The 26,074-nt window shown below is 43.8% G+C and overlaps 2 protein-coding genes across 2 annotated transcripts in view; both read right to left on the minus strand.

The window, feature by feature from the left end:
* MSH2 (mutS homolog 2) overlaps positions 1-9,442 on the minus strand; it is a 45,980-nt gene extending 36,538 nt beyond the window's left edge. Inside the window, exons 1-6 of the mRNA XM_041424179.1 lie at positions 9,214-9,442; positions 6,987-7,141; positions 6,305-6,583; positions 5,877-6,023; positions 4,718-4,867; positions 2,396-2,529 (exon numbers count right to left, since the gene is read on the minus strand). Of these exons, the coding sequence (XP_041280113.1) occupies positions 2,396-2,529; positions 4,718-4,867; positions 5,877-6,023; positions 6,305-6,583; positions 6,987-7,141; positions 9,214-9,433 (1,085 nt within the window). The 5' untranslated portion in view covers positions 9,434-9,442. The remainder of the gene's footprint in view (positions 1-2,395; positions 2,530-4,717; positions 4,868-5,876; positions 6,024-6,304; positions 6,584-6,986; positions 7,142-9,213) is intronic.
* Positions 9,443-15,021: 5,579 nt separating this feature from the next.
* EPCAM (epithelial cell adhesion molecule) lies at positions 15,022-21,379 on the minus strand. Its single transcript, XM_041424137.1, has 9 exons — positions 21,011-21,379; positions 20,577-20,684; positions 19,756-19,996; positions 19,415-19,480; positions 18,138-18,201; positions 17,676-17,777; positions 17,311-17,508; positions 16,874-16,915; positions 15,022-16,191 (listed from the first exon to the last, which is right to left on the minus strand). The coding sequence occupies exons 1-9, from the start codon at positions 21,072-21,074 to the stop codon at positions 16,150-16,152; spliced, it is 927 nt and encodes a 308-aa protein (XP_041280071.1). The 5' UTR covers positions 21,075-21,379; the 3' UTR covers positions 15,022-16,149.
* Between the last annotated feature and the right edge of the window lie 4,695 nt (positions 21,380-26,074).

Consider the following 26,074-nt stretch of genomic DNA (forward strand, 5'->3'; position numbering starts at 1 on the left):
TCAAAATAGCCACTGAACATCAGTCCAGCTTGGGCAGTTCTGCTTGGTTTGAGGAGTTCTGCTCTGGTTAGTGTTAAATGGGATCCTTCAACATGGCACACTGCAAGATGAGAAACAATCAGTAGCTCCCCTTGACAACAAAGGAGACGTAAAGGGACAACAGTCCAGGTATTTCCTTCCCAAGCCACTTTATGATCTAAACTGTGGTTTGCAATCCTTAAAACAACCACAATATACTGCAAAGTCTCCAGAAAACAACTTGGCAACTGCATATCTTTCAAAAGATATTTAAATCTGTCAGTACATCTCACTAACAGCTTCTCTTATCATACTTGTTCCTTGGGATTAAAAAAAGAACAGTCCTACACCCTCTGAAAAGCGTAAAGTTTGAAGCTTACAAGTAAATTACATTGCTTTTACCTCAGAACATTGAGCTCATCCAAGTAGTACTTGAAAGCAAGATGCATTCAGACAGGATGCAGCAGAATAAAGTGAAAAGGTGTTGCTATGGCTTTTTATCACCCATTAGTAGAGGTTAAAGCAAACTGCTTTTAACAAATTGCAGCTCCAAGGTTTCTGCAGCTGGGCAAGATACAGGAGGTTATCAGTGGACTTCTTTCAAATTCGTAACACTTGAATATACTGACCTTTACAAGCTTCACTAAGAGCTTAACTTCATTTAATTACTCTCCTCCTACTTTAAATACACTTCCTCCTACACGCAGCCAACATCAGCAACACAAAACACAGAGGTGACAGTAACTCTACAAAATAGGTCAAGTTACATTTTCTGCCTACAACTCAACCCCAGTTTTATAAAGCAAACACTGTCTCTTCCTAACTTGGAAGATTTCTGATGTACAGTAATAAGCAAATGTGTCACACAAAAGTTAAGATTTCTAATGTTTACTTTGACATAAGAAAATTACAAGAAGGGAGTTCTAACTTTCAAAATTTTAAAAACAACACAATCATAAAATTAAATTTAGTTTAGATATTAGGATCCAAAACTAACAAACACAGATGATCTTGGATACTTAGTCAAGAACCAAGAATGAAAGCTTTTGTAACACATGCAGAAGTAAGATACAGCTTTCAACAAACCCGGGAACAAATATTTCAGTGCCACATCAACAACATTTTTAAGTGGGCTCTGATCAAGTTACTACACACCATTGTGCAAATGATGAGGAAAAGTAGAAAAACTTGTTGAAAAGAAGCAGAATAACTCAGTCTCCAGAAACCTAGAGAGAAAACTATCATCCTGATTTTGGCTGGCACAGAGTTTATTTTTTCTCAGTAGCCAGTACAGTGCTGTGTTTTGGGTTTTGCCTCTCCTCCCCATTCCACCAGGGAGGTGAGCAGGCAGCTCTGTGCTTAGCTGCCAGCTGGACTTAAACAACTACTCTTTGCATAACTTATTTAAATATCAGCACATCCAAGCCAAGATTTCTTTTTTTGGGAGTAGGGATCTGTGCCCAGCAGCATATACAGACATATCTGCAATGCCTGATGTGAAATATCAGCCTTAGATAATCTATCAAAGTTAAACTCAATTTCCAGCCTCTTCTGCTTTGTCAAGATACACTTTAATACACACACTTTTTGTAGTGCTGGTTGCTCGAGGTACATGAAATTTGGGTTTAGATCATTAAAAGACAGTATACACAGGAGTAGTTTAAAAAAAATGTGTAACTTGTATTTGCATGGTGAACATACTCAAGACAAACACACACAGTAGGATCAGAGCCTTTGCAGTTTTCCTCTCTGAAGGACTGAGAATAATCGGTGCATTCTCAGCAGAGATGTACCAGATTCTCGAAGGCTCCTTATCAGCTGATACTGTTATCTACTGGCAGGGCAGCCACACTGTGACAGAGGGCAGGATCAAAGGGCAAGAAAGAAAAAGCCCCCGCAGTATCTAGGCATGATTAGAGTGACCTACTGTAACCAGAAATAGCTTTCTTCTGGGAACAGGAAGATGTCACAACGGCTTGATTGTTTGGGTGTTTTGTTGATTTTTTTTTAACTGGTAAACTTGAAGCAACATCAAAATATTATTATACAGACTGAGCTTTTGCATATGAACAAAGTCAGTAAGTGACTGCTGCACTGCCTTAGCCTGTAGCACAGCATCATTCAGATCATCTAAACATATTGTACCTCCTCTTTAAAATGTATAATTGCAAAAAGCATTTAATTTAACAGTAACCTGTCAATTTGCATCTCAGTGAAAAATCTATTCTGCTCTAACTGCAATGCATTACAGGGTAGCACACAAAAGACTCCAACCACTACTGTTTCTTGGTTGTAGCATTCTGTGCTTAAAAAGAAAGGGCCTTATATAAAACAGTTACTAACTTGTTTAAGACTGTTAAACACATAATGTTGTTACCTTTCTTCAATTCTGGTCTTGTCCATAAGTGGTTGTTTGATCCACTGATTAACTAGTCTTTGTCCTTGAGGGGTTCTGCATTTATTCAGTAAACCAGCCAGAGACTGTGCAGTATTTGCATTTTCCACAGAACTCTGGAACAAATGAGGAAAAAAATATATATATAAAGGAACAAAAGGAAAAAAATTAGTTACTGAAGTTTACTGACACCCACTGAATGACACACAGCTATTTAGGAACAGAACATTTTTTTTCCCATTAAACTTGGCACCCAGCAAAAATGGTAAATGAAACAGTGCAGCATTAAATACTTACACTCTGGTCCCTGGAACACGGGAAGGAAGGAGTAGGTTTGTCTGTTTTGGAACCAATCCTGACTGAACAGCAAAGTTAAAAGTGTGTCTAGTCATGGGGCAGTTTGCACTTTGAGTAGCAAAGTGGAAATACATCTACGTATTTGCTAGTTTGCTCTTCTTAAGGTCAAAATTAGGAGTCCTGACAATCACAAAAAAGCAGCAAGAAACAGGACTCAAGTTCAAGGGGTTTAGTTTGAGAACTCTGGGGGTTGCTGGGGGGGAAACAACAGAACAGAATCAGGCAATGGGGAAGAACAGTTACTTGAATTCTCTCAAGCTTCCCCATATCATCTCTACAGTGCCATAAACACCTCTAAACTTAACTCTGTTCAAATTATAGCTCATTACCCATAATTCAGGTTTAATATTAGCTGGACTCCAGACAGGTTTTGGGCATTTTTGTTGTGGTTTGATTTGGTTTTCGCACAAACAGCTACGAAGCAAAAATTTTGGTTAACATTGAACAAACAAGCTTGTTTCAACTCTTTGAAACTTTCTGACTTTGAAATTAATATCTCAACTCCCTCTACACAAGAAAAGCTGCAATTAGAACAGTAGGCAAGCATTCAGCCAGGAGTGGGTCTGGATGCTTCTGTGTGTAGAACCAGAGTCACAACAACAGGAAATGAATGCCACGAGAAGCAATACTGACACATTCAGCCCCTGGAATATCTAATATTTAAAGTGTATGGGCCTATTCTCAGTGTTCTGGACAGTATGACATACTAAAAACTTCTGAATGTAAGAAAGTGTCATAGCATACATACATATATTACACACAAATTACCTACTTCAGCACATCCAATGTTTAGGGTTACATTCCACACCACCAACTGCATCTGCTGCACCATAAGAACTTTACCTACACACCTCACCGAGCAACTCAAATTACAAAATAATTTGACTTTGCTTTACTGCTGTCCAAAAATCTCCACACACACATCCTACCATGCAGGCAGCTTCCTGCTCCATGGAAAAACCTTTGTTCCAAGGCTCACAAAAGCCCCTGAAGACACAGCAGCATATCTCCTATCACAAAACACCTGCAAGGACTTGTAAAGGAATGTAGCTAAAACAGAACTTCCTAGAACACCCTTCATAAAGCTTGAGAAGAAATGTAATTTTTGCTTCAGTCCCTAGAGAGGCACTCAGCAGCAGGAAATTTAAAAAAAAAAATTTAAAAATTCAGAACATCTCTCTCCAGGGGCTAACCAGCTCAGGTGCTGAATACATGCTCTGTTTTCCTGCAGAAATTCCTCCAAAGTAAACAGGGACCATAATCTGTGATATCTTCCTATAAATCTGAAATGCAAGCAGATGAGGTAGATCCAAGCAAAGATCATTAAGCAGGGCTTACTAATGTGGACACAGGACAAAAGCTGATACAACACACCACTTTCAGTCCATGCTTTCCTCTAACTGCAGAAATGGGAAAGCAGAAAAACAGTCTTGGCAGGAGGTATGAAGGAGTCTGTCAGCTGTCTGGATTTGTAGAAAATGTGCGTAAAAAAGGTAAAACTGACATCAAAACATGACAGCTAACATGACATGGTGCTTTCACAATGTTCTCAAGCAGTGTCCTGTTCACTGCCAGCCCTCCTTTCCTGACACCACTGGCATTGCTCCTGTCATGTCCTACACATTCCAGTAACACCACCTAACTGAGGTTTGCATTCTTTTCCCAAGATCAGCACTACTGTGACCACTTCCTACCTGCTTGATGATCCTCTCTCCCCTTCTACATTTAAAATAAACTAACAAGAAACAAAAATTTAAAAAGTGGTAAGAGTATCTAAATGTTTAAAACACACATTGCGGGAGAGTAATTGAGAACAAAACTAAAATGTAGAAGTTGCCATTAATCAGGATCTGGGGAATTGCAATTGGGCAATCAGGGTCATTACTTAGCTGCTTGATAATTAAGTATATTGTAAACCAGTTACTAACTCAAGTATGTATTTCTTACCTGAAAAAGGTTGAGGGCTTGAACAGCTGCATTGTCTAGAACCATATATTGACTAAGATCAAAAGTAGTCAGCTCAAACTGTCCAAAATTAGACTCATCTGACAGCAGCTCCAAAAACTTGATAACAGCTGACAAAGACGAAACAGCAACCTGAAGTTGTTTAAAAAAAAACACATCACATTCTAGTTAGAAAAAAGAATCCAAGAGGATTTGATAAATGCTCCTAGAAAATTACAGCTGAGGAAGACTTTGAGCCAGGCCAACTCTGGCAGGGCTGTGAGAGACTCATCCTGTTTGACAAGACTTCATTTCCATAGAGACGTTCTATGGCACCGCAGCCTCTTTCTAGGCAGATGCAAGAACAACACACGAGCCATCTGCATAATCTGATCAACAAAATGTGAAGTTGCACACCTTGCCAGCTTTCCAAAGCTGCTATCAGGATGTTTCCAGCTCAGGAACACAAACAAGTTATACTGCACAGATAAATGAGATATGCTGGATCATCTCAGGACATGGTTTCAGGGTTAGTTTTCAGCCAGAACAAGCATCTGCTCTGACTCACTGCACAGCACTGCTGAGTGCCAGCACAAAAGAGAGGCAGCAGCATGACTGACTTGTTCAGCTGCAACACACTTCAAACAACTCTAATCTGTTATGAAATGACACATTAAGGGAGGATAATTGTGAACCTTACACCTGCAGTGAGCATCAGCAGTAAGGGGCATTTTAAAACTTGTTTATCTCAACAAATTGCCTCTTGTTTGCAGCTAAGAACAAACATGCAGGCACTAAATCATATACTTAAGCCCTAAGACAAAACAAAAATATTATCATAAACATTACTCTGTTTTCAAATACCAATTTTCCTGTCATGCAAAATAACCAGAGCATTGTATTTCAGTCCTTAGGCTAGATACATTATGAACAGGAGGCACCTCTTCTGCAGCCTGTTTGCTTACCTATCAGAGTTTCTCCTTTAAAGCCATAAGTGAATGTTTTTTTCCCATTTCTTCCAGGACCCCTGGTATCCAGCTCTGGCACCCAAGCTGAGCAGAACTGCTGAACACTCCAGCAAGAATGTAGAGGAGATCAACTCACATCAGGTGCACACACCACTCCACTTTTTAAAAACAGAGGCACATTGAACACTGCTCACCTGCTTTTCCATCTCTGGCAGTGCTGCACTGTTCAGCTGCTCTTCCTTTTTTGACTTCAACAAGCGATTGAGATCCTGAACAATATCTTTTGTTGTGAAATCTGCCTTCTTCCTGTCTGTAATCAGGATTCCTCCCCTCTGAACGACCTGTTGTTCACAAACACACACAGTTATCAATTCATTTCAATATTTAAGGGACAGATGTTGACCACAGAGAAGCAAACCCTGAAGTGACATTTATTTACTGCTAGGCTGCAGAGAGAGGAATGACAGACAAGATTTTAGAACAATATATTTTGCACGCATAAATCAAAACTTCCTCCAATTAAGATATTGGTCCTTGGTTTTTCCACAAATCAGAGCCTGGCTAAAAAACCAGAACTGAGCTTTTTAGAAGTTTTGTCTGTCAGCCACAGTGGTTCCCTTACTTGTCTCAGTTTCCCCATCTCTCCTGCAGTCTCTCCTCCTGGCAGCACACACTCCTTCGGGCCCAGTTGAACCAGTAGAGCTTCAAGGTTGGAGAACTGATCATTATCTGGGAACTCACAAACACTCAATTTTCTCAGTGTAGTGTCAACATAGCCCACTCCTACTACTCTCTGTCCATCAGCAGCAGACAGCTTCACCCCCACAACCCCGATGGCTGTGGACATGTCATTGTTGGCAAAGAGAACTTCCTCAAACTGGGCAAGATTTCCTGGAGAACCCTATTTAGAAAAAGAGAAATACTTATTAAAATAATTGTACACGCACGCTTTCTTTCTTTCAAAATAACAACTGATCAAACCAAGTACTGCACAGTCCATTCATACAAAATACACTGCTATTCTGTTTTTTTAACCATTTGAATTTTACATATCACCTACACAGAGGAAAGCACTTCAGGTTTCCTTTATTTCCCAACCTATGGAAATGACACGGAGCAAGCTCTTCCATCCTTAGAGCAGCAGAAAACACAGTGATATGTTTAACAGCCATATAACCAATATAGAACAATCAGGTGTGATTTTTCATCATCAGTCCCTTAAAATCCCAAAACTCCAAACAGGAAAAAGCTATGGGGCTTTTTTCTTTCATCTCACAACTATAAAGAAAGGTTGAAAATGGTACCTTGTAAGCTAAATACCAGTCATTTTCTTTGACAGATTTGCTCCCTGCTTTGTTCTTGTAAACTTCAACTCTGTAATGACGAACCAGAAGCAGGTCCCTCACAAAAGATTCAAAGTTCATTTTACTAAGCACAACACTCTCAAGCTTCTCAGTTCCTACCAAAAAAAAAAAAAAAAAGAAAATTATGAGATACCTGAATTTGTTCATAAAGCTTATTTGCTAATTTTCTGTAATCAAAATCCCCAAGAACAGCCTTCAGAAGACACTGTCTTAACATCAAAGAAACAAACATGCAGAATCCATGAAAGAACACAAATCCACAACATTCAACTACTTAATACTAATGAAGAAAGCATACTCTCTCTCCAAATAAAAACAATGTTCAATTCCTAATTTCACTTAATAAGTACGTTAATATATACAAAGGGATATGTTCTTGGCACCCTTCCCCTCACAATATTCTTGACTTGGTTTACTAATGAAAATTTGACACATTTTGATTTAATGAGGATTAGAAGTCTGTTACAGATTCTCCTGCTGTACATCTTTTCTTTCATGGATAAGGAGCTTCTGTTGACAGAACAGACTGCCACCCTATTCACACTCACACGTGTGCCAAGACACTCCCCTTTTATCTTGATGTATCCTGTAAAAACAATACATCATCAAAAAAAAAAAGTTTACATTAAAACCTAACTTAGAAAGTGCCTAATTGATAAATTTCTTGCTTGTGCTCCTGTATGTGCAAGCAGATGATGCAGCTGAACAAATTTAATTCCATGCAGCTGCCCAGAGGAGCAACACCACTTCCACCTCCACAACTCCAGCAGCAGCCTACTCACAGAACAAAGTCATTCCACTGCTGAGCAAACTGGGATTTCAGGAGAGTACTTTAAACTTTCTGCCAGGCTGGGAAGTGGAAATAACACAGTGTTTGGCGTCAGACACGCTGGAGTTAGGTGAGACACCAAGTGAGCACAAGCAACACAGAGTATCACATCTCTCTTTTAGCAGCATGTCTTAATCACATTTGAGGCTCTTCCTCCCTTTCCATCAAAGATGTTAAGTAGCAAACTTCCACACCCATAACAACTTATGGGTTTATTTGAAATAGGATTTTTCCATTTTCTTTCCTCAAACATCTCGTAAGATTGTTTGAAACAGGTAAAAAACCTGTAATTTGACATATATTCTCTTTCCCAGCATAGAACTGTCCCCACAAAGCAAAATTTTTCTTATGTTTTCAGTTGAAACACTACAATACACTAGCAGGGGGTGGGGAGCAGCTGAAGTTCATGTGGACTTTGAAATCACCCTGAAAGCAACAAGTGCAGTTTTATGCTTTTAGTTGGATATGGTAGACAAGGCTTTAGAGGGTTTGAAATTGGAGCTGGTAGTCATCTGATTACACCTGCAAAATAACTTCTAAATTGAATACAACAATAATACTGATGCACGCTTCCAGTCTTGGAAGACACATCAAGCTTTGGGGAGAGCTGGGGTATTTAAATGTTGGGGTTTTTTTTACTTATGACCTCAGCAGTCACAATAGAAAGGAAAAAGCATGTGAGAATGTCATTGTTTTAATGCTGTTGCTCACACACACACACACCAAAAAAAAAAAAAAGATTCAATAAAAGAGGTTTATTTTACAAAACCTGAGCCAATAACTCAGCAACGCTGTGTTCCTTGAGATTAAGGCCAATACTAAGGTTTATACCTTCCGACAAGATAATTTATCTTGATGCTCCTACACCTGCATTCGCAAGCTGCACTGCCTTATACCAAGTGATAAACGAAAAGCAGCACGGGGTGGACGGGAAAGAAAACCTTACGAAACACACAGAAACACCTGAAAGTGAAGAACCTCACTCAGCGATTCCCGGCCTCAACGAGCCAGAGCGGACACCGGAACGCGGACACCTCTCAGCATCTCCCTTCCCGCATCCATCCGCCCCGGGAGGGCGGGAAGGGACCGGCAGCACCGCCCGCCCTGGCCGGGCCACACCACGCACGAAATGCCACCGAGCCCGATCCTTGTGACACCCGCAGCCTCGGCATGTCAACGGGGCCTGCCAGGGCCTCCCGGGGCTGCCAGGGACCACCAGGGCCTACCCGAGCACCCAGGGGCCGCCACCCCCTTCCTCCCCTCTCCGCGGCCACCCGGGCCCCTCCGTCCCCCAGCGCCCGCTCCGGGGCTGTGCCCCCCGCGCACGCCGCCACCCACCCGGTGCCCCCGCCAGCTGGCGGATGACGGCGCGGGTGCGGAAGAGCTCGCGGGCGGCCAGCCGCGCGTCCGCGCCGTGCGCTGTGTAGTAGTCGCCGCGCTCGAAGAAGCGCACGGTGGTGTCGGGCTTCTCGGGCAGCGAGAGCACGGCGCGCACGAAGCCCGCCTCGGCCCCCGCGCCCTCGGGCCACACGGCCTCCCGCGGCGGCTCCACCGCCATCTTGTGCCGCCGCCGAGGCCCGGCCCGCCCGGCGCGCCGCCGCTGCCATGGCAACGCCGGTGGCGCATGACCGGGGCTCCGTGCTGCCTCCATCCCAGAATCCACTGGGCTGGAAAACACCTCTGAGAGCATCGAGTCCAGCCCGCCAGCGGACACCGCCGTGTGGAGCAGACCATGGCACCGAGTGCCGCGTGGAGCCTTCCCTTAAACACCTCCGGGGACGGTGACTCCAGCACCTGCCCGGGCAGAGCTCCCCCAAATGCCCAAGGTAGTGCTGGACAGCCCGTGTGCCCCTGGCAGCCGTGCCGCGGTGTCACTGCCTGCGCTCCGTCAGGAGAAGAGTCCGTCCGGGCTGCCAGAGGGCGAGGGCTGCAGCGCAGGCTGAGAGCGGGGCTGTCACCCGGCACAGTGACACTGCGTGACAGGCTCTGCTCACAGCAGGTGTGGTGTCCAGAGACCCCGTGTGCTCCCTCCAGCAAAGAGAGCAGCTCTTGCCCTCTTTCCAGGGGGGTCGCTTCTTCCAGCACAAGGAACAGGGCAAATGGCCAAAAAACCCAAGGCTTGACCCCCATTTACACTCAGGGTTATCCAGCCCAGGGACAGAAAGGACAGGGACTGCCCTGTGGCACTCAGAGGTATCCTGAGTTCTGGCTACAAGGTGGTCCTCATGCCCAGAACGCTTTAGGGTTTTGATTTTTCATGCTGTTTTCTTGGCACTGCCCTAAGCATTTTTCTTCCTTGTTTTGTTTTCCTGTTTTATCTTGTACTGTAAAGGCACAAAGGAGCAGAAACAGTATAGATGACAATCTTTCTTTTGGTGATTATTGTCTAAGAATAATGAGAAATGCCATGTTTCACCAGCTAAGTCAAGTATTCTTGGAAACTTCTCTTACCTTGCACTGCTTTTCATCTTTCCAATCAGAGACCATGGTATCTCAATTCCCAAATTCTTGTATCCCAGTCCAGCTGCCTGCACACTATCAGCTATAGATAAAACAAATCTATTTTACCTCAGTATTTCTTGCATAAATGTTCTGGTGATGTTCTGGTTTGTGTACCTTGTACAGCACATCCCCTTGTTTGCCCACCATTGCTTTCTCTCTCATTTCTTCCCTATATTAGTCAGCTTTTCAAAACTCATCTCCCAACCTTCCTTTCTTCCTCGCTCCCTCCCATCTGTTTCCAGCTAAGGAATGCTTTTGGGACCTCTGCTTCTAGATTTTCTCACCTGGCTTTTCTCTTCATTGCAATTGGTGAATCAATGTGCTCATCTTTAATATTTCTTAGTGTCAATAGTTGCTTTTCCAAAAGGCCCTCAGATGCCCTTTTAAGAACTACGTCAGGTTTTCACACTAAACTGGCTTTTTACTGGGCCACCCTGGTCTGAAGGTGTTGGCATGTGCTGTCTGTTCCACCACAGGGAATGCTTTGGTGTCCCCACCTCATTCCTGCCCCGTGTCACTCTTGGCTTCCCATCCTCACTTCAGCCTTCCCCTCCCAAAACCCAGTGCTGTGCCCCTGAGGAAACACAGCTTTTCCAGCAAAAGCATTCAAACCCCTTCTGTGAATGTATTTGCAGGAGGATCACAGGTGGTTCTTGTGGTGAAGAAGAAGTCCAATCTGCCTTAAATTGCCTTAGGAAGGAAGGAGCAAAGCAGGCTGATCTCCAGAGTTTTGACAGCTTCGTAGTAGCCCAAAATCTTCCTCTTATCTCCATAACAATTGTAAAAATGACACTGGTAAGCCAAATGACATTTGACAAGCCAAATGTATTTACTTTCAGTATGAATAAGTGTGCTTTTCCTAACCTTCTTTTCAGAAGCAGCTAAACTCTCTGGTCTGACACTTCCCTCCGCCAAAAGTGCTTGCTTGCAGCAATACTCACATGGTAAATTCAGCCCCAACAGCTGTCATTTAGCAAGTACCTTGCCTTGGGAATGCACTCAGAATGTCAGGCAGCCTTGCCAAGCATCGATATTGCCAGGTCAGCCCAGAATACACATTTTGAATAGCTGGGACAGCTTGTCTTTGTACACGCCGATGGCTGCAGATAAGGCAGGAGACAGCACAGGGAGAAAAGGAGTGTCCCACACAAACATCTGGAGACGGGGTGGACTCCAGGGACCTCACTGTCATCTTCAAAAGCGGTAAAATAATGCCTGCTGAGCTGTAATTGCTGCGTGTTTCAGCCTCTCTCAGCCCTGGGCTGGTGCGGCTCCGCAGGCTCCACTCGCGGGAGCTCCACGCAAAGCGGCCGCTGATGCTCCGAGCGCGGTGCCGCGGCCCCCGGGCAGCTTCTGTGCTGTGCCATCCCGGGCACACAGCAGCTGGGCACCCTTCACCTTCCCTGGGAGCCTCTGCCTGTTTCTGTGTGCCGTTGTTCCTCCCGGGCAGCTCCGCACAGGCCAGCTCTGAGCGCGGACCATTTATTTATTTCCCTGTGCTGTATCAGAACGCTCCCTGCTTTTTCCCTTGCCTGTCAGCAGCGAGGGGATTGAGATGTCTGTAATTGTTATGCCCATGGCAGGTGGAAAACTGCTGCTAATCTAGACCTTAATTTTTATTTTTTTTTTTCCTTCTTAGGCATATGTAAAGTATAGAGGAAAGTTACAATGGGTTTTCAGTTAGGAAAATGGATGTCCTTTAACCACTTTACAGGGGAAGAAAAAGGAGAAAGAATAAACTCTTTTTCTCCAGTGGTTGGTTGGTATACAGCTGTGATCAGTGGCAGCTCTAATGCTTTGGAGCTGGTGGGGATGTCACCAGAGAATCTGGTATCAGACTGATGTGTAGCTGTGTGTGCACACACGTCGTGCAGCAGACATTCAACATTAACAGGATAAGAATATTTAGATAACGTAAGCTTGAAAACAGAAAATATGGCTGTTGCCTTGTAGAGAACCTTTTAACTTTCTTTTGTTTACTTTTTTCACTCAGATTTGGCACAGCCATGCTCTACTTGGCAGGCAAGTGTAAGAATTCTGCAGTGCGTTTAGAGGATTGTAGAGAAAAAAAAAAAATCACTTCTTACAAGTGTGAGGTTTTCACACACTATGAACTGGTCAGCATTTCCTCTACCATCACAGACCACCTCCTCTTTGTGCATGTCTGTCCTTGCATGTCCCTGCTAAGACAAGTACTTTAACAGAGTTCATAAAAATCTCTGGGTTTGGGATCAACTATTTCCAAGATACAGGGCACCCCTGCAGTGTGCCTGACTGCCTGCATGCCCTGGGATCGACCTGTACCAGACTGCAGCCTCTCCTGGGAGTGCTAGAATTCCATAACTAGCACATGTAAAGTTGGAGCAGCAGAGCTGCTAGCATTTTTCGCTTCCTAGAATATTTTCATGCCATCCAAAGTCACTGTATTCTGGTGATCAAAGTCCAGCAGGTGAGGATAAAAATAAACATGGTTCACAAACAGTGTTACTCCTCTTACCAAACTACTCTGACTGTTCAGGAGGTTAATGGCTACAGTACTGTCAACATACCCCACAGATGCAACACTGACCTTTCTTTTCCTAGCTGTGGAAACTGTGCTTTGGCAGTACTCAGGTCTTAGAAGCAAATTGTATAGACTTTATTGGTCATGCTTTCTCAAATATATTATTAGCATACCCTCTTCTAAAAAGTCTGTCATTGTCTTTACATAAACATAGATTTAATTATACTCTGCAGTAATAATAATAATACATATTTGCTAGAGTAATAATTCATGAGGAAGTAATAGATTTGCACTTGCCTATACAAACACTACTTTCCCATGTTGTACAAAGGCACTAAGATATGTATTATTACTAGGGTTTCTTGCAGTTTGTGTCTATCCCTCTCTGTAACACAAAAACCTCATTTATGCAGTCCAAATACACTTTCAATCTGCCCTTCACATGCTTTCTCAAAAGTGACATTACATGAAAAGAGAGGAAACGTGGTATCTCAACTTTATGTAGAACTCTAGATTTTAAAAATATGCTCCTTCACGTAAGGAAGTTAATGAATAAGGCAAATGGAAGTATCAAAATATTTACCTAGTTAAAAATTGATGCAGAGACAACTTGTCCTTTATTAAGTTATATTTGTCTGTTTCTTTTACAGGAAACTCTCTTTTTAAGTTTGCTGAGTGTTTTCCAATAGTGTTAAAAGTAGTATCCAGGTATCAAAATTGAGATCATTTAATATTTTCCTATTTAATACCATATTAGTTTTCAGCAGCAAACATTTTTTGCCATATTGCTCTATATATGAGGAGAACTATCACATGCGTGTGTGGAGAGTTGATACAATCTGATAATGGCTTTTTTTCCCTTTGAATTTCATCACATTAGCCTCCTTTTGGGATAAAAATCTATAAAACACAATAAGCTGCAGGATACCAATACACAAGTTTCTCAGGTATTTTCCCCCTCATCCTTTTCCATTTTCCTATAAATTCACTTCTACGCAGCTGGAAAAGTGCAATGTTGAGTAAACAGAACAACACAAAGGCCAATATGTCAATAAAACTATTTAGAACAGGAAACTAATGAAAAAAACTATCACTGATGATCACTTTGAGAGCTGAGCAGCACCATGTTAGTACCATAGTAACTGAGTTTAGAAACATTGCATTAGTTTCAGTTGTGCATTCAGTTAAACTCTGGGGTTTTTAAAATAATTTTTGTAAACTTTCTGGTTTTCTAATCACTTAGCTAGTTTCAGGCAAATTTGACAAGGAAGAAAACCATAATACAGCACTAAGTTTCATATCTCTCATGAAAAGCTCCACTAAGTAAGAAAAAAATGGAAAAGTGTCTGAATGCCTCCCTGCAGTGTGGGAAAAGCAGGGAGAAGATGATGTTCAAACAAACCGATTGGGACAAGGTCCAGGCCACACAGCAGCTACAGACCAGCCTGTCCAGTCAAGTCTGCACACGTGCAGCTCCAGCCCAGCCACAATTCACAACACCTCTTTCCATCCCACAGGCCAGAAATGTGGTGAGAAATGGGGAGGGAGGGAGGAGGAGAGAGAACAACAGCATTAGAGTAATGTGGAGAAGAAAGAAATGGTGAGAATACCATATTGCAGACATTTAAATAAGTAGAGGAGATGGAGACTGAAGCATTGGGGAAGACAGTAATACACACGGCTCACCACAAGACCACCTTACTGAAAACTTAGCTTTATTTGGTTAACAACTTACACAATTGTACAAAATTAATCACACCTCAGCAGATTGCCTGCATACCTGGGGAGAAAGGGAATGGCACAGATCAGCAGAGGGAGAGCCTGCCCTGCAGAAGTTATCATTGACAAAGCTGCCTGAAAAGGCTGCAAAACATTCCAGTAAATTCCCAACTTCAGGATTTTTGTGCAGTATCATGCATGTGAGGTGCCACCCTGTTGAAAGGCAGAAGGGATACTGGTGAGCTGTGACAGTGGAGGTGACACCACCACAGTTAGCAAGGTCCCTGTGATATCTAGCAGGCACACTGATGGGGCATGCTTCACATTTAATTTCATGGACAGTACATAGAATATCCTCCCAGTTAGCTTATCCTATTTTTCCTGTTTGAGCCAGGGTGGGTCAGAACACACACCACATCAGTAACAAGGTTTGTCATTCAGTGCCTTATCTTGCATCTCATTATTTCTTTGGCAACAGGAGTTACAGCATTTCCTTTATAAATCAGATATGCTGGAGGGATTGCTAGCCAACATCCATGACACAGGTTACTGACAGCCAAAGCAAGCTCTCATGTCCTGGGAGGCTGAGAGCCTACAGAAGTCTGGCCCACAGCTATGGCAGAGATCAGGAATAACAGCACAAACAGCTCCTTGCTGTGCAGCAGCTTTGCACAGACAAAAATCACAGTAAATGGGGTAAACTGCTCTCCCCCAGCTCCACCATCAGATGCCAGGCCTACCCACCCCCAAACATGCACCAGAGATCTCCTAGGTTAGAGGCTTATTTTGAATACCTACATGGCATTGGGAAGATCAGTCTGTGGATTCCTGAAATGACTGCATTCTTAGCCTGTTGATTTTTTCATAGAACAATCTGTCTATTATCATTTCACTCCTGTTGAATACTTTTCACAGCTTTAAGAAAAAAGAGCATGCTATTGAAATACTAGATGGCTAATAACAACTGCTAATTCTAGAATATTTTCAACTATGCTGAGGTTCCTTGCTTTAAGGAATCAAACTACAAATTTATAAGCACGATAACTTAGCAGATTATCATTTCACCATGGAAGAATTAGAAGCCTGTTTCAAAGTTTTATTAATTCAAGTCATAAAAAAGTTACAGCAACTTCAAATATGTACAAACTGCCATAAAAACGTTGTGTTCAGTTACACAGGAGACAGTCTCGTTACAACATGGCTACAAAATCATTGCTTTCAATAAAACTCCCACAAGGGTAAAATAACCATTCAGGCATGTATGCTCCAAAACCCTAGTAACAGCAGTTGTCAACTCGTTTCATCATCATAAAAAAAAAATAAAATCAGGGAGCAATAGTTAGGTTTTACTTGAGTAAGACGGGGCATTTAACTCTCAACAAATAGTAAAAGTAGTTGAATGGTTATCAGTCTTGGCTGTTAAGAGTTTTAACAATCATTAAGTGAGAACAATTGCCTCCCTTTCAGGAGGAAATTAACAGTTAAGATTCATGCCTCCAATGTTTTTGTTGTCTTCTAGCTTGAATCTGGCTTGTCTTCAGTTGATTTAGTTAGGCATTCAGCCCTCTGTGCATTTCGTTCATTTCCTTCACCTGGAGGGGAGGAGGTAGAGGAGATCAACATCTGTGCTACTTCTAAACTTTAAGACTCAGTAAGCCATGGGACTGAACAGCCCAGATTTTCATTAACAAATGGATTTGATGCAACACTAACAGAACCAACCATGAAAAATTCACCAGATTAAAAAAAAAAAAAACACAAAAACAAACCCCAACAAAAAACAGAAAAAAGCATTACTTAGGGCACATGCAGGAAGCAGACAATACTGTTTAGCTGCTACAACATTGTTTGGATTCCTCCACAAAAGGCTTCACACTTGGGTGAAGCACCATTTGCCATTCCATTGGAAAGCAGCTTCTCAATGGAAACTGTGAGATCCGTGCAAATACCTCAGTAAAGGTCTTGTCACAGAACAAGACTATCAGCGCTTCCTGTGGATTGCACAGCCCTTTGCTATACATATGTAAAACAGAACTCGCAGTAAAACCGAACCCCACCCCCTCAGCTCCGGGAAAAGCAGATCACCAGCTGCCTTTGAAACTAGCCCAGAACTACACAGAGGTGAAAACTAGCTGCAGAATTTGAATACTTTCAGTCTCCGTGAATACATCTGAAGCACCCAAAGCGAGCTTTTAACCTACAGCAAACTTTAAAAGTTTCTGGATTGTGGTCAACCTCCTCCCCACACATATACCAGGAACAGAAAGTAATTACCTCAGCTTTCACGTACTTCCCTTTCCTCCTCCTTGTCAGGACCTGTAACAGAAGAGTGCAATATTTTTAAAGTCTTGATATACAAGTAACTACATCTGGTTTTGACTTTAAAAGCACAAACTGGGAGCTGCCTGTTCCCCATCCTTCCAATGCGAGGTAGGTACAAACGAGGTTGTTTGTCACTCTCAACTACTTTAAACCAGGAAGCACTTTGTTCACCTCTGTGAATTGTTCCCAGTACTTGTTTTCCGGGTGACACCCTTCAGCTGTAACCTGAAACAGCGACAGTGTGCCCATCACCAATTTCCCACCTCCCACGTCTGAAGAAGCAAGCCAATTCACAAGGGCAGACTTTCCATCAGAATCCGAACACGTGTGCTGTTACTTCCCAAACTGTTATCGGTACCACTCTGCTTGGCAGCTTTGTTAGAACTTACCAGGACAACAATTGCAGCCACTATTGCTACTACTACCACCACAATGACAGCAATGAGGCCGGGAGTCAGAGACTTCATGGAAAACTCCGGTGCTATTTCATCAACGTAGTAGACCACTGTCTTCTCAAGCTTCACCGGCTCGTTGTCAATGCTGACATTTAGCCCAGCATTATTATGAAAGATAGACTGACCTTTCACCTAAAGCAGATAGGAAAAGACAGACTTGCTCATTCACATTGTAGTAAGGCATTTATCTCATCACAGGAATAATTCACCTGGCTTTAGCCAGCACACAGCCAAGACTCCCAAGTGCAGTGCAAGACACACACCCAGCCTCTGGCAGACTTGACCCGTGACACACTTACATCTTTCTCAAAGTAGTAGGCCACATCAGCTATATCCACCTCACCCATTAATTTGGCTGAGGAATTTTGCTTCAAATCAATAGTAATGTAAGGGTTTTCATACTGTAAAAAAAAAATATAAGGTGGTGTTAAGAAAGAGGTACTTTAAATCCAGCTATCCAATATTCACCAAAACATTATGATTCAGTTTGTGAACTTGCATCCTGGATCAAGTTTATGTTCTTGAACTCAAGCCAGCTGTTTACAGTAGGATTCAAATTCCACTTCACTTCTAATGAAGCAAAGAAGTTATCTACAGACTAAGGAGAGCAGCGTCGTTTCTCAACATTTCTGTTCAGATACAGCTATCGGCTAACTGCTCACCATTGAACTCATGCTGTACTGCAGTAGTCAAACACGAGTTTTTAAAGTGACTCACAAAATGAAGTTCTGATACTTGACTAAACTTTGTGTGCCCCTTACCAGAACACTGGTTATGTAGCGGCCATCCAGCTGGTAACGACTGGTAATGGTATCCGTGAAAAACCTGCAAGGACACAAAAGCCATGGCTGTAAAAATAGTACAGTTTCACATATATCATTTGACAAGTAGAGAAGACTAGTGTAATTGTTTTCTTCTGCAGTCTCTGTGGTGGGTGGAGCTCAGTTGGCAGCTAAACCCTCACCTAGTCTTCCACTCATTTTCCCCTAGCAGGATTGGGAAAAGAATCAGGAGGGCAAAAGCAAGGGAAAAAAAAAAAAAACAAAAAAAAAAACCAACCCCAAAACAACCCTCATTGCTTAAAATAAAGACAGTCTGGGAAGTGAAAGGGCTGGGTGGGGGAAATAAAATCCTCAAGTGATGTAAAAGCAATCAGTCATCACTGACAGATCAAGGTCCAGCAAGCCTCTAAGCAATGGCAACTTGGGAAAAGACTTTCCCCCAGATTTATTGCTGAATATGGCATTATATGATATAGGCTATCTGTTCAGTCAATTCAGGTCAGCCCTGTCCCCCTTCCAGCCTCTTGCCCATCCACAGCCTACTCACTGGGGCAGCAGAGTGAGACTCTGAGAAGGCCTTGACACTCTCTAAGTGCTGCTCAGCAGCAGCTAAAACACTGGTGAATTGATTAACACCATTTTGGTCACTGGTCTAAAACACAGCACCACATCAAGAAAATTAACTCTGCCCCAATCAATCCCAGTGCACTCTCTTCATACTAGAGTTCAATTAACTCCTAACAGTGAAGATGCACTTACTGTAAAATAAACACCTGTGTTAGACAAAAGAGCTTTACAGTTTAAAGAGTTCAGAAGAAGAGCTAGAGGGCAGCAGCTTTTGTTCTGGTAAAGGAGGTGATCTAATAGCTACAACAAGTGGGGTTTTAACAAAGTTTAAAAAAGTAAGAAAGAAAAAAAGGCTAAATTCTCGTTTTCCTCCTACTGCTTCTATGTAGTTATTCTGCCATTTTTGTCAGTTTACTTTCTGAACAGTTTCATCCACTACCTTCCATTGCTTTTAGAATATTGATTTGAGGGGGGAAAATTAGCAATCAATTTTAAATGGAAGAGAATAGCTTTAGCAGTTAATTTGTTTCAAATTAAAGCAATTCTATGAAGAATCTGCAGCTTGCTTCTAAAATGTCTTGCAAGTGAGTTCACAGGTCTGTCAATGCTTTTAGCAACTGTTTAGAAATACACTAGATAGCCACGAGGACATGCATACACTACCATAACATATTACTATCATCACTTACTTCTTTAAAGATTCAGCGTTCAGAGGAGCATTTCTCTCAGCATGTTTCATTTCAATGATGATCCACCTGAAGTACAATGAATATTCTTGAAGTACATGCATATAAAACACAACAAAAGTATCTAACCCCAGGCTAAAAAACCAGAACAATGACACAAAACCAAGGCACGCAAAGTCTCTTCCAAACCCACTCAATATCTCCTTGTTTCTGAAGAAAAAACCCAGCCAACTAACCAAGTGTTGATTGCTCCATCTTCATTCATTCCCAGAGCATCATTCACACAGGCAGAGCCTCACACAGGAATGTTTTCATGTCACAGCACACCCTGTTGAAAGACTTACATCGTTCTGACTAATTGATTGCACTTCAAGTCTGCATCGTGTTTGTCAGTTCTCCTAACTCCAGCCGTATTCACACACCAACAGGTGGTTCCATTGCACTGCTTCGCCTTGAAAGCGCCACTGTTTTCACAGTCAGGATCGTAGAGACCGTCGGTATCTTCAAACGCATCTTTTGGTTTCTCGCGTCGGCCCGATTTGGAGCCCATCACTTCTGCTTTCATCAGCAGGCATTTTGAAGTCACTAAAAATAACCAGAAAGTCGCGTTATGCAGCCCCAGAGCACGCATGTCCAAACCTGAGCCCCGAGTCCGTACAAACACCGGGAGACACCAGCCGCAACCACATTCGAAGCCATTACACGCAAGAGCAGATGGCTAATGTGTAGGTGGTGCCCAAAATCAATACAACTGGGGTATGCCAGCCTCTCAAGGCAAAGGCCCAGCAAGGCCAGCCTTAGGATTTACACATTCCATTTCTCACAGCTCAGCTTGAACCCAGAGTGAAGTCTTGTCACAAGGCTCTGTCCCCTCTAGATTTGTAGGAAAAGCGAGGATATGAGCTTGTAAGGAAGCCAAACATTCATCTTCAATAAATTCTTGCCACTGGAGAACAAATACTGAGGACGAGGCGTAAGCCGACATCAGTACAAGCAGAGAAACCCTGAACGCTTATCTTCCAACACCGGTTGACCTGGAAGACCAGGAAGAACTCCTTCCTCGCCTCCATTGTTTGCTGGGAACTCAGCGGTCATTCCCACATATTCCCCGGCGCTCTGCGGGCTCGTTTCCGCGCCACCCACCCGGCCGTGCCCTTTTACTCACGGGTCGAGCAGTCCACGGTGACTCCGGAGCCGATGGCTTCGCAGCGACAGTGGCCGCCGCTGTCCATCCTGCAGTTGGTGACACGCTTGTTCTTCTCGCAGACGCACGCTGCAAGGGAAGCGCGGCCGTGAGGGGACCCGCTGCCCGACAGGAGGACAAAGCCGCCCCTGGCCGGCCGGGCGTGGCGTGCCCGCACCCCCCGCGTCCCCCCGGCCACCCACCCTTCCTCCCTCCCTCCCTTCCCGAGCGCCGGGCTCTCCTCGGGGCGCGGACAAAGGGGCGCTATTGGTGCCGGGCGCTCCTGCCCGCTCCGCGCCCCCGGCGAAGGGGGAATGGTGTCGCCATGTGGCGGCACGGGGCGCCCAGCCCTCCGGAGAGCGGGGCCGGGAGGGGGCCCCGGGGCGGGGAGCGGACGGAGGGGTGCGGGCACTCACCCTGGGCAGTGGCGGCAGGGCAGAGCAGCAGCAGCAGGAGCGCAGCCCCGCAGAGCGGCTTCATGGCTGGGGCGGGCGGCGGAGAGGCCGGGGAAAGTCCTCGGGGACGCGGGCAGAGAGGGAGCGGTGCGTGCGCGGCAGCGGCGGCGGAGCGCTGTGAGCCGCCCGACAGGTTCCGCAGGTGCTGGTGGCTGCGCCGCGCCCTCCCGGCTCCGGTTACACCTGGGACGCGCGGGGGGAGCGGCGGCGACAGCGGCTCCTCCCCCGGGCCCGCCGGGCGCGCTCTTAAACCACCGCCGCCCCCTCCTCCCGCCGCACCTGGGCGAAACTGGATGGGGCAGGGCGGGACCCGCTCTCGGCCCGGCCCCAAGAGCGCCTCTCCTGCGGAATGGGATGGGGGAGCGGCGGTGCGAGGGACGTCCCGAGGCGCGGCCGTGCCCGCTTTTTACCCGCGCTGTGAAACCGCCCCGCCCGGGCGGAGGGGCGGCGGGCTGGGGCCGTCGCGGGGAGCCGGGGGACAGCGGCCCCCGCCGTCGAGGGGAAAGTGTTACTCATTGCCGGGAGCTCCCGGGCGTGTTTGTGCTGTGACACACGGGCAGGGCAGCAGAGCCCGCGGCCCTCCCGGCTCGGGGCTTCCCGCGCCCGCCGCTGACCTTCGGAGCCTCGGGGCGGTCCCCGGGTCTCTGCCCTGGCCTGGTGGCCCCGGGCTCTTCCCTCGGGACACGGGGGGGGTGTTTCCACTCCGCTCTCGGCGAGCTGAGAGCAAGCAGGGAAACTCGCGCTTCATAGTGAGCTTTGTTTGCGTCCGGGGTGCCGTGTGAAATACTCCGTTCTTGGCATAAATTCTGATAATTCCTCAGTAAATTGAAAAACCAGAATGCTTATCTATATAGAATGAACACTTTCCTAAGGCTCTTCGCTGATCGTGCGTATAGTATTTATTTTCGGTTTTGGTTCCTTTCTAGAATACACTGTAGGTGTCCCTGCCTCAAAGTTGCTCTGAAGATTCGCTTCTGCTACTGCATTTCTTAATTTCCTTACTCAGGAAAAAACAGTCCTGAGTGCTTTGCCTCTGAGCAGCGCACCTTTGTGGGAACCTACAAAATGGGAGGTAGTGCCAGAGCCCTGCCAGGTTGCCGACGAGGAAGCACGGGAAAGCCGGCTGCAGGCTTTAAGATGGCTTTCCAAAATGTAAAAGCAATGTCAAAATGGAAGACAAAAGATAGGTATGGTACCCTGGAAGCGCTTTATGAACCTTGAGTTTATTTATTCAGTTAAAAAATATGCGTAGATCTTTCTAAAAGATATATTAGCACCCTAGAAAAACAAGTTATTTTAGTACAGGATAAAACCAGAATGACATTCTGCCCAAAGACTTGAAGCTTCTTCTTACCAGTTCACTGTACAATAAAAATATGTTTCTGCTTTTGCATGTGCAGACATCAGTAAGTGAAACTGTTTGAAAACTTTGCTTGACTGAAGTGAAACTGCCGGTGAGCTTAGTGGTTTTGTCTCTGTGTGCAGCTGTGTTTGTGTAGTACCTGGTTTTGTGTCTTGTTTTTGTCTCCAGTGCCCTGCTGTCTCAGATGCGTCCAAGTTAAAGGAGTGCTCTCTGGATTTGCTCCTGGTACAGCCCAAATCAGAGTTTTGCAGCATTTGTCTTGATTCTTTGTGTGGTTTTGTGTGGTTTCTGATTGATAAGTATATTCTTCTGATACACTTGTCAGAAACTGAAATGGAAAACTTGGCCTAGCAATATGAAGACTTGGCAAGACTAAAGTCTCAGATATGGACTTCTCGTATGGCTTCCATCAAGTGATGGCATTTTCCAGAAAGATAAGTAGGATCAATAAGCTCAGAAATGCCTGCCTTACTATAAACCTCTTATTCCATGTTAAAGTACTGTTTTCGTCAAGATGAGAAGAGCTGTCTTGTCATTGTGGAATTGTCAAGCTGACCTACGTAAGCCTTGATAAAAGGACCAATAAACTTTATTATAGGCTTTTGCCTTTATTTTTTTTTTAATATGTAAATGTTGAAGAACAGAACAGGCTGGGTACAGCTAGTCCTCTTCTCCTGATCCTTGTTCTGTGTAGGTAAACCTCTGTGCCTAGTTTTACAAATCCAAGCAGTCTTCAAGTCTTGGAGTGACTACTACTGAAAGTTGCCTTGCTACTTTCTACAAGCACCTTTAAACTCCACATAGGTATCTTTTTATTAGAAAATAGCTAACCTTTTGTATCTAGGGGCTGAATGGTGTTGGGGTATTTGTGTGGTCTAGAGCCACTCACAGTGTGTTTTGGCACTGTTGTGACGTAGCAAAACGTGAGTTAGCACCTGTAGAAAGTACTTTGAGAACTCTGCTACAAACACAGGGGCATCATGCAGCTTTTTGTAGTATAACAATTAATTTGGCTCCAGTTTGCAGGGACTAATAAGGACCTCGCTACCTGTGGTCTCACCAGATTTCCAGATGTGAAGAAATGATTGTTTAAATGCTGCTCAGTATTTTTGAAGGAGAGTTGCTCTACACAAGGTCACTCACCACAAGGCAATGGAAATGAGGCACCATTCACCTCAAAATAACCTGGGAAGAGGGTAAGATGAAGCAGAGTTCATCTTACCCTCCTCCCAGGTTATTTTGAGGGTGGCTTCTCCGTAGAATCAAAGCCACTGGAGCAGACATGAGGCTAAACAGGTACAAGGGCCTGAGTGTTGAAGTTTATTACACAGGTACCTTGGTGTTCTGGAGGGTTGGGAGGCAGTGTCATTTTTGTACCTTTTGTATCTCTTTGTGCTGAAATACGTGACCATATTCAATGGCTATTCTATATTTCCTCAGCACACAGCTCTAAAGGTAAGGCCTTGCATATTGGTTATAAACAGGATAATTTTATCAACTGTTGGACATACCTCCTCTTATCAAATAGCTGACTGCTGATTAGGCATTGCAGTGTAGGCTCATTGTGGTTTACTCTTACTAAAGCATAATTACAGCTCAGACAAATTATAATTTAAATGCTACGAGCACATTACTGGCTCTGCTATATAGCAAAAAGAAAAAATGTTTTGGTCCCTAAACTCTACATACACAAAGTATGTAAGCTTGCATTAGGAGAACTCATGTGATCTGTATTTTTCTAGTTTTGCTCTGTAATTTAATAGGATCCCAATCTGTTTGGAGAATAAAGTATTAGTTCACTGAAATACTCAAGAGACATTGACTTTAGGGGGAAATTTTCTATTGACTTGAGTGTATTTTGAATCAGATTCAAGGAAATAAATCCAGCTCTTTCTGAAGCCAGTAAGAATTAGTGTGATACTGGGCTATGAGGTGAGGTAATTTCCAGGTCTTCACTAGAAATTGGGTAAGTGGGCTTTGTGAAACTCCCCAGGCACAGAAAAGGGACAGAATCTCCTTTCAGGGAAAGTCGAAAGGATGTGTGAGTCACTCCTGAAGCATCAGGAAACGATGCAAGGTGGGGCTGTGACATGCACCGTGATCAGCAGATCACAGAGATGAGTGGACAGAGCGGGATCAATGCCACTGGGGTGTTTGGCAATCTCGGTCTGAGATTCTTCAGAGGCTGCAAACCTGATTGATTTTGGGTGTACCCTCCGAAAGATAACCAGTCTCATCCCTAGAAAATAGGCCATGTATGACACCAAACTGGGAAGCATAATCTTGTTAGTCTTTTTCTAACAAAATTAATGGCTTTTGAAAATTCATGACTTTTAACTGGTTAAGGCTGACAAAGACAGAAACGACCAGAAATACTGATGCTCAAAAGTGCCAACAGGTATTTTGGACAGCAGATATTGCTACATATGTCATTATATTACAGACTTGCTTAGGAACTTTTTATTAGGACAGCTTCAGAATGTTTGCATTCAACTTATTTTTTTGCCAGACTTCATCATCTGCATAGAATGAAACCTTGAAAGAACTGTAGGAAGAGGACAATATTGAGAAATTTTATACAGTACCTTGTCTATTGTGTGTTTCTGAAGACTCCATGTTGTCACAAATTGACACATGCTGCTGCTCAAAGGACTGTAACAAAACTGATGCTTCTATTGCTATTTTATTTTTCCTGCCTGTTTGAAAACCACTAGTAAAGAGGTAAGTCTTGTTACACTGATTTGAATAATGAGAACATTCGGAGTCCTGGGTAACTTAAATGTCTTGTCCATATGGAGGTGGTCAAGTATAGAGCCAAGAAGAATAAAAAAAATAAATGAGCAATCATACCTTTCTGTTATACTGTCTAACTACTTCCAAAAAAAGAAAAAAAAAACCAACAACAACAACAACAAAAAAAAAAAAAACCAAAACAAAACTAAAAAAAAACCACAACAAAACAAAAAACCCAAAAGAAACAAGCAAACAAAAAAAATAATAAAAAAAAAAAAACCCAGAAAAAAAGAAGCTATTCTACATGTTTGGGTCTTTTTGGTCCGTTTCTAGATCATGACATATTTTTTTAATAATAACACAGTGTTTGTGCATTTTGACAAGACTGTCATGCATGTTGAAGATGGAAATTAGTTCAGAGGCAGTGACAACCGTGACAAAGCCGTCCTCAGCTTCAGAAGTCCACAGCTTGGGTCTCTACCAGGTTGGAGACCTTCGAAAGTAAGAGTAGCTACTAAGAGGTACAGGGCTGTTGGTTCAGAGGTTCACAAAACTAGACAGGGTGTAGCCACAGGAGAGAAACGCTCATGCAATTAATGTATGTTCTATTTGTGTCTTTGAGGATTATTGAAACCAACCTGTCTGATACGTTGTGGCATCCTCATCTTTCTGCCAGGGCTCAGTTTTAACTCTAGAGGGTGGGGCCAGTAACAGGTTTGTCGCCCTCATCTTTAAGTACCTGAAAATGCATTTCCATGGCTCTAATACTGGCAGCATTTTTAGAACATCTTTTGTCAGCATTCAAAACGGCTTAAAATAAACAGCCTTAGAGGTAAAACCGGTAATAATTCCTCATCCAGACTACTGCGCAGCAGCAAGGCAAACCTTCTAATTTCATACTGTGCCCAATCCCTCAAATTTGTAGTGTT

The sequence above is a fragment of the Onychostruthus taczanowskii genome, unplaced genomic scaffold (assembly GCF_017590055.1).
Source record: "Onychostruthus taczanowskii isolate IOZ18803 unplaced genomic scaffold, ASM1759005v1 scaffold80, whole genome shotgun sequence".
In the NCBI taxonomy this organism is placed as follows: Eukaryota; Metazoa; Chordata; class Aves; order Passeriformes; family Passeridae; genus Onychostruthus; species Onychostruthus taczanowskii.

Excerpts from the sequence above, each read along its gene's own strand:
- EPCAM (XM_041424137.1), bottom strand. The coding sequence starts at position 21,074 with ATGAAGCCGCTCTGCGGGGCTGCGCTCCTGCTGCTGCTGCTCTGCCCT. Across the intron at positions 19,997-20,576 it reads CACCGTGGACTGCTCGACCC|TGACTTCAAAATGCCTGCTG; the intron begins GTGAGTAAAAGG and ends GGTTATTTTTAG. Across the intron at positions 18,202-19,414 it reads AACGCTGAATCTTTAAAGAA|GTTTTTCACGGATACCATTA; the intron begins GTAAGTGATGAT and ends GTGTCCTTGCAG.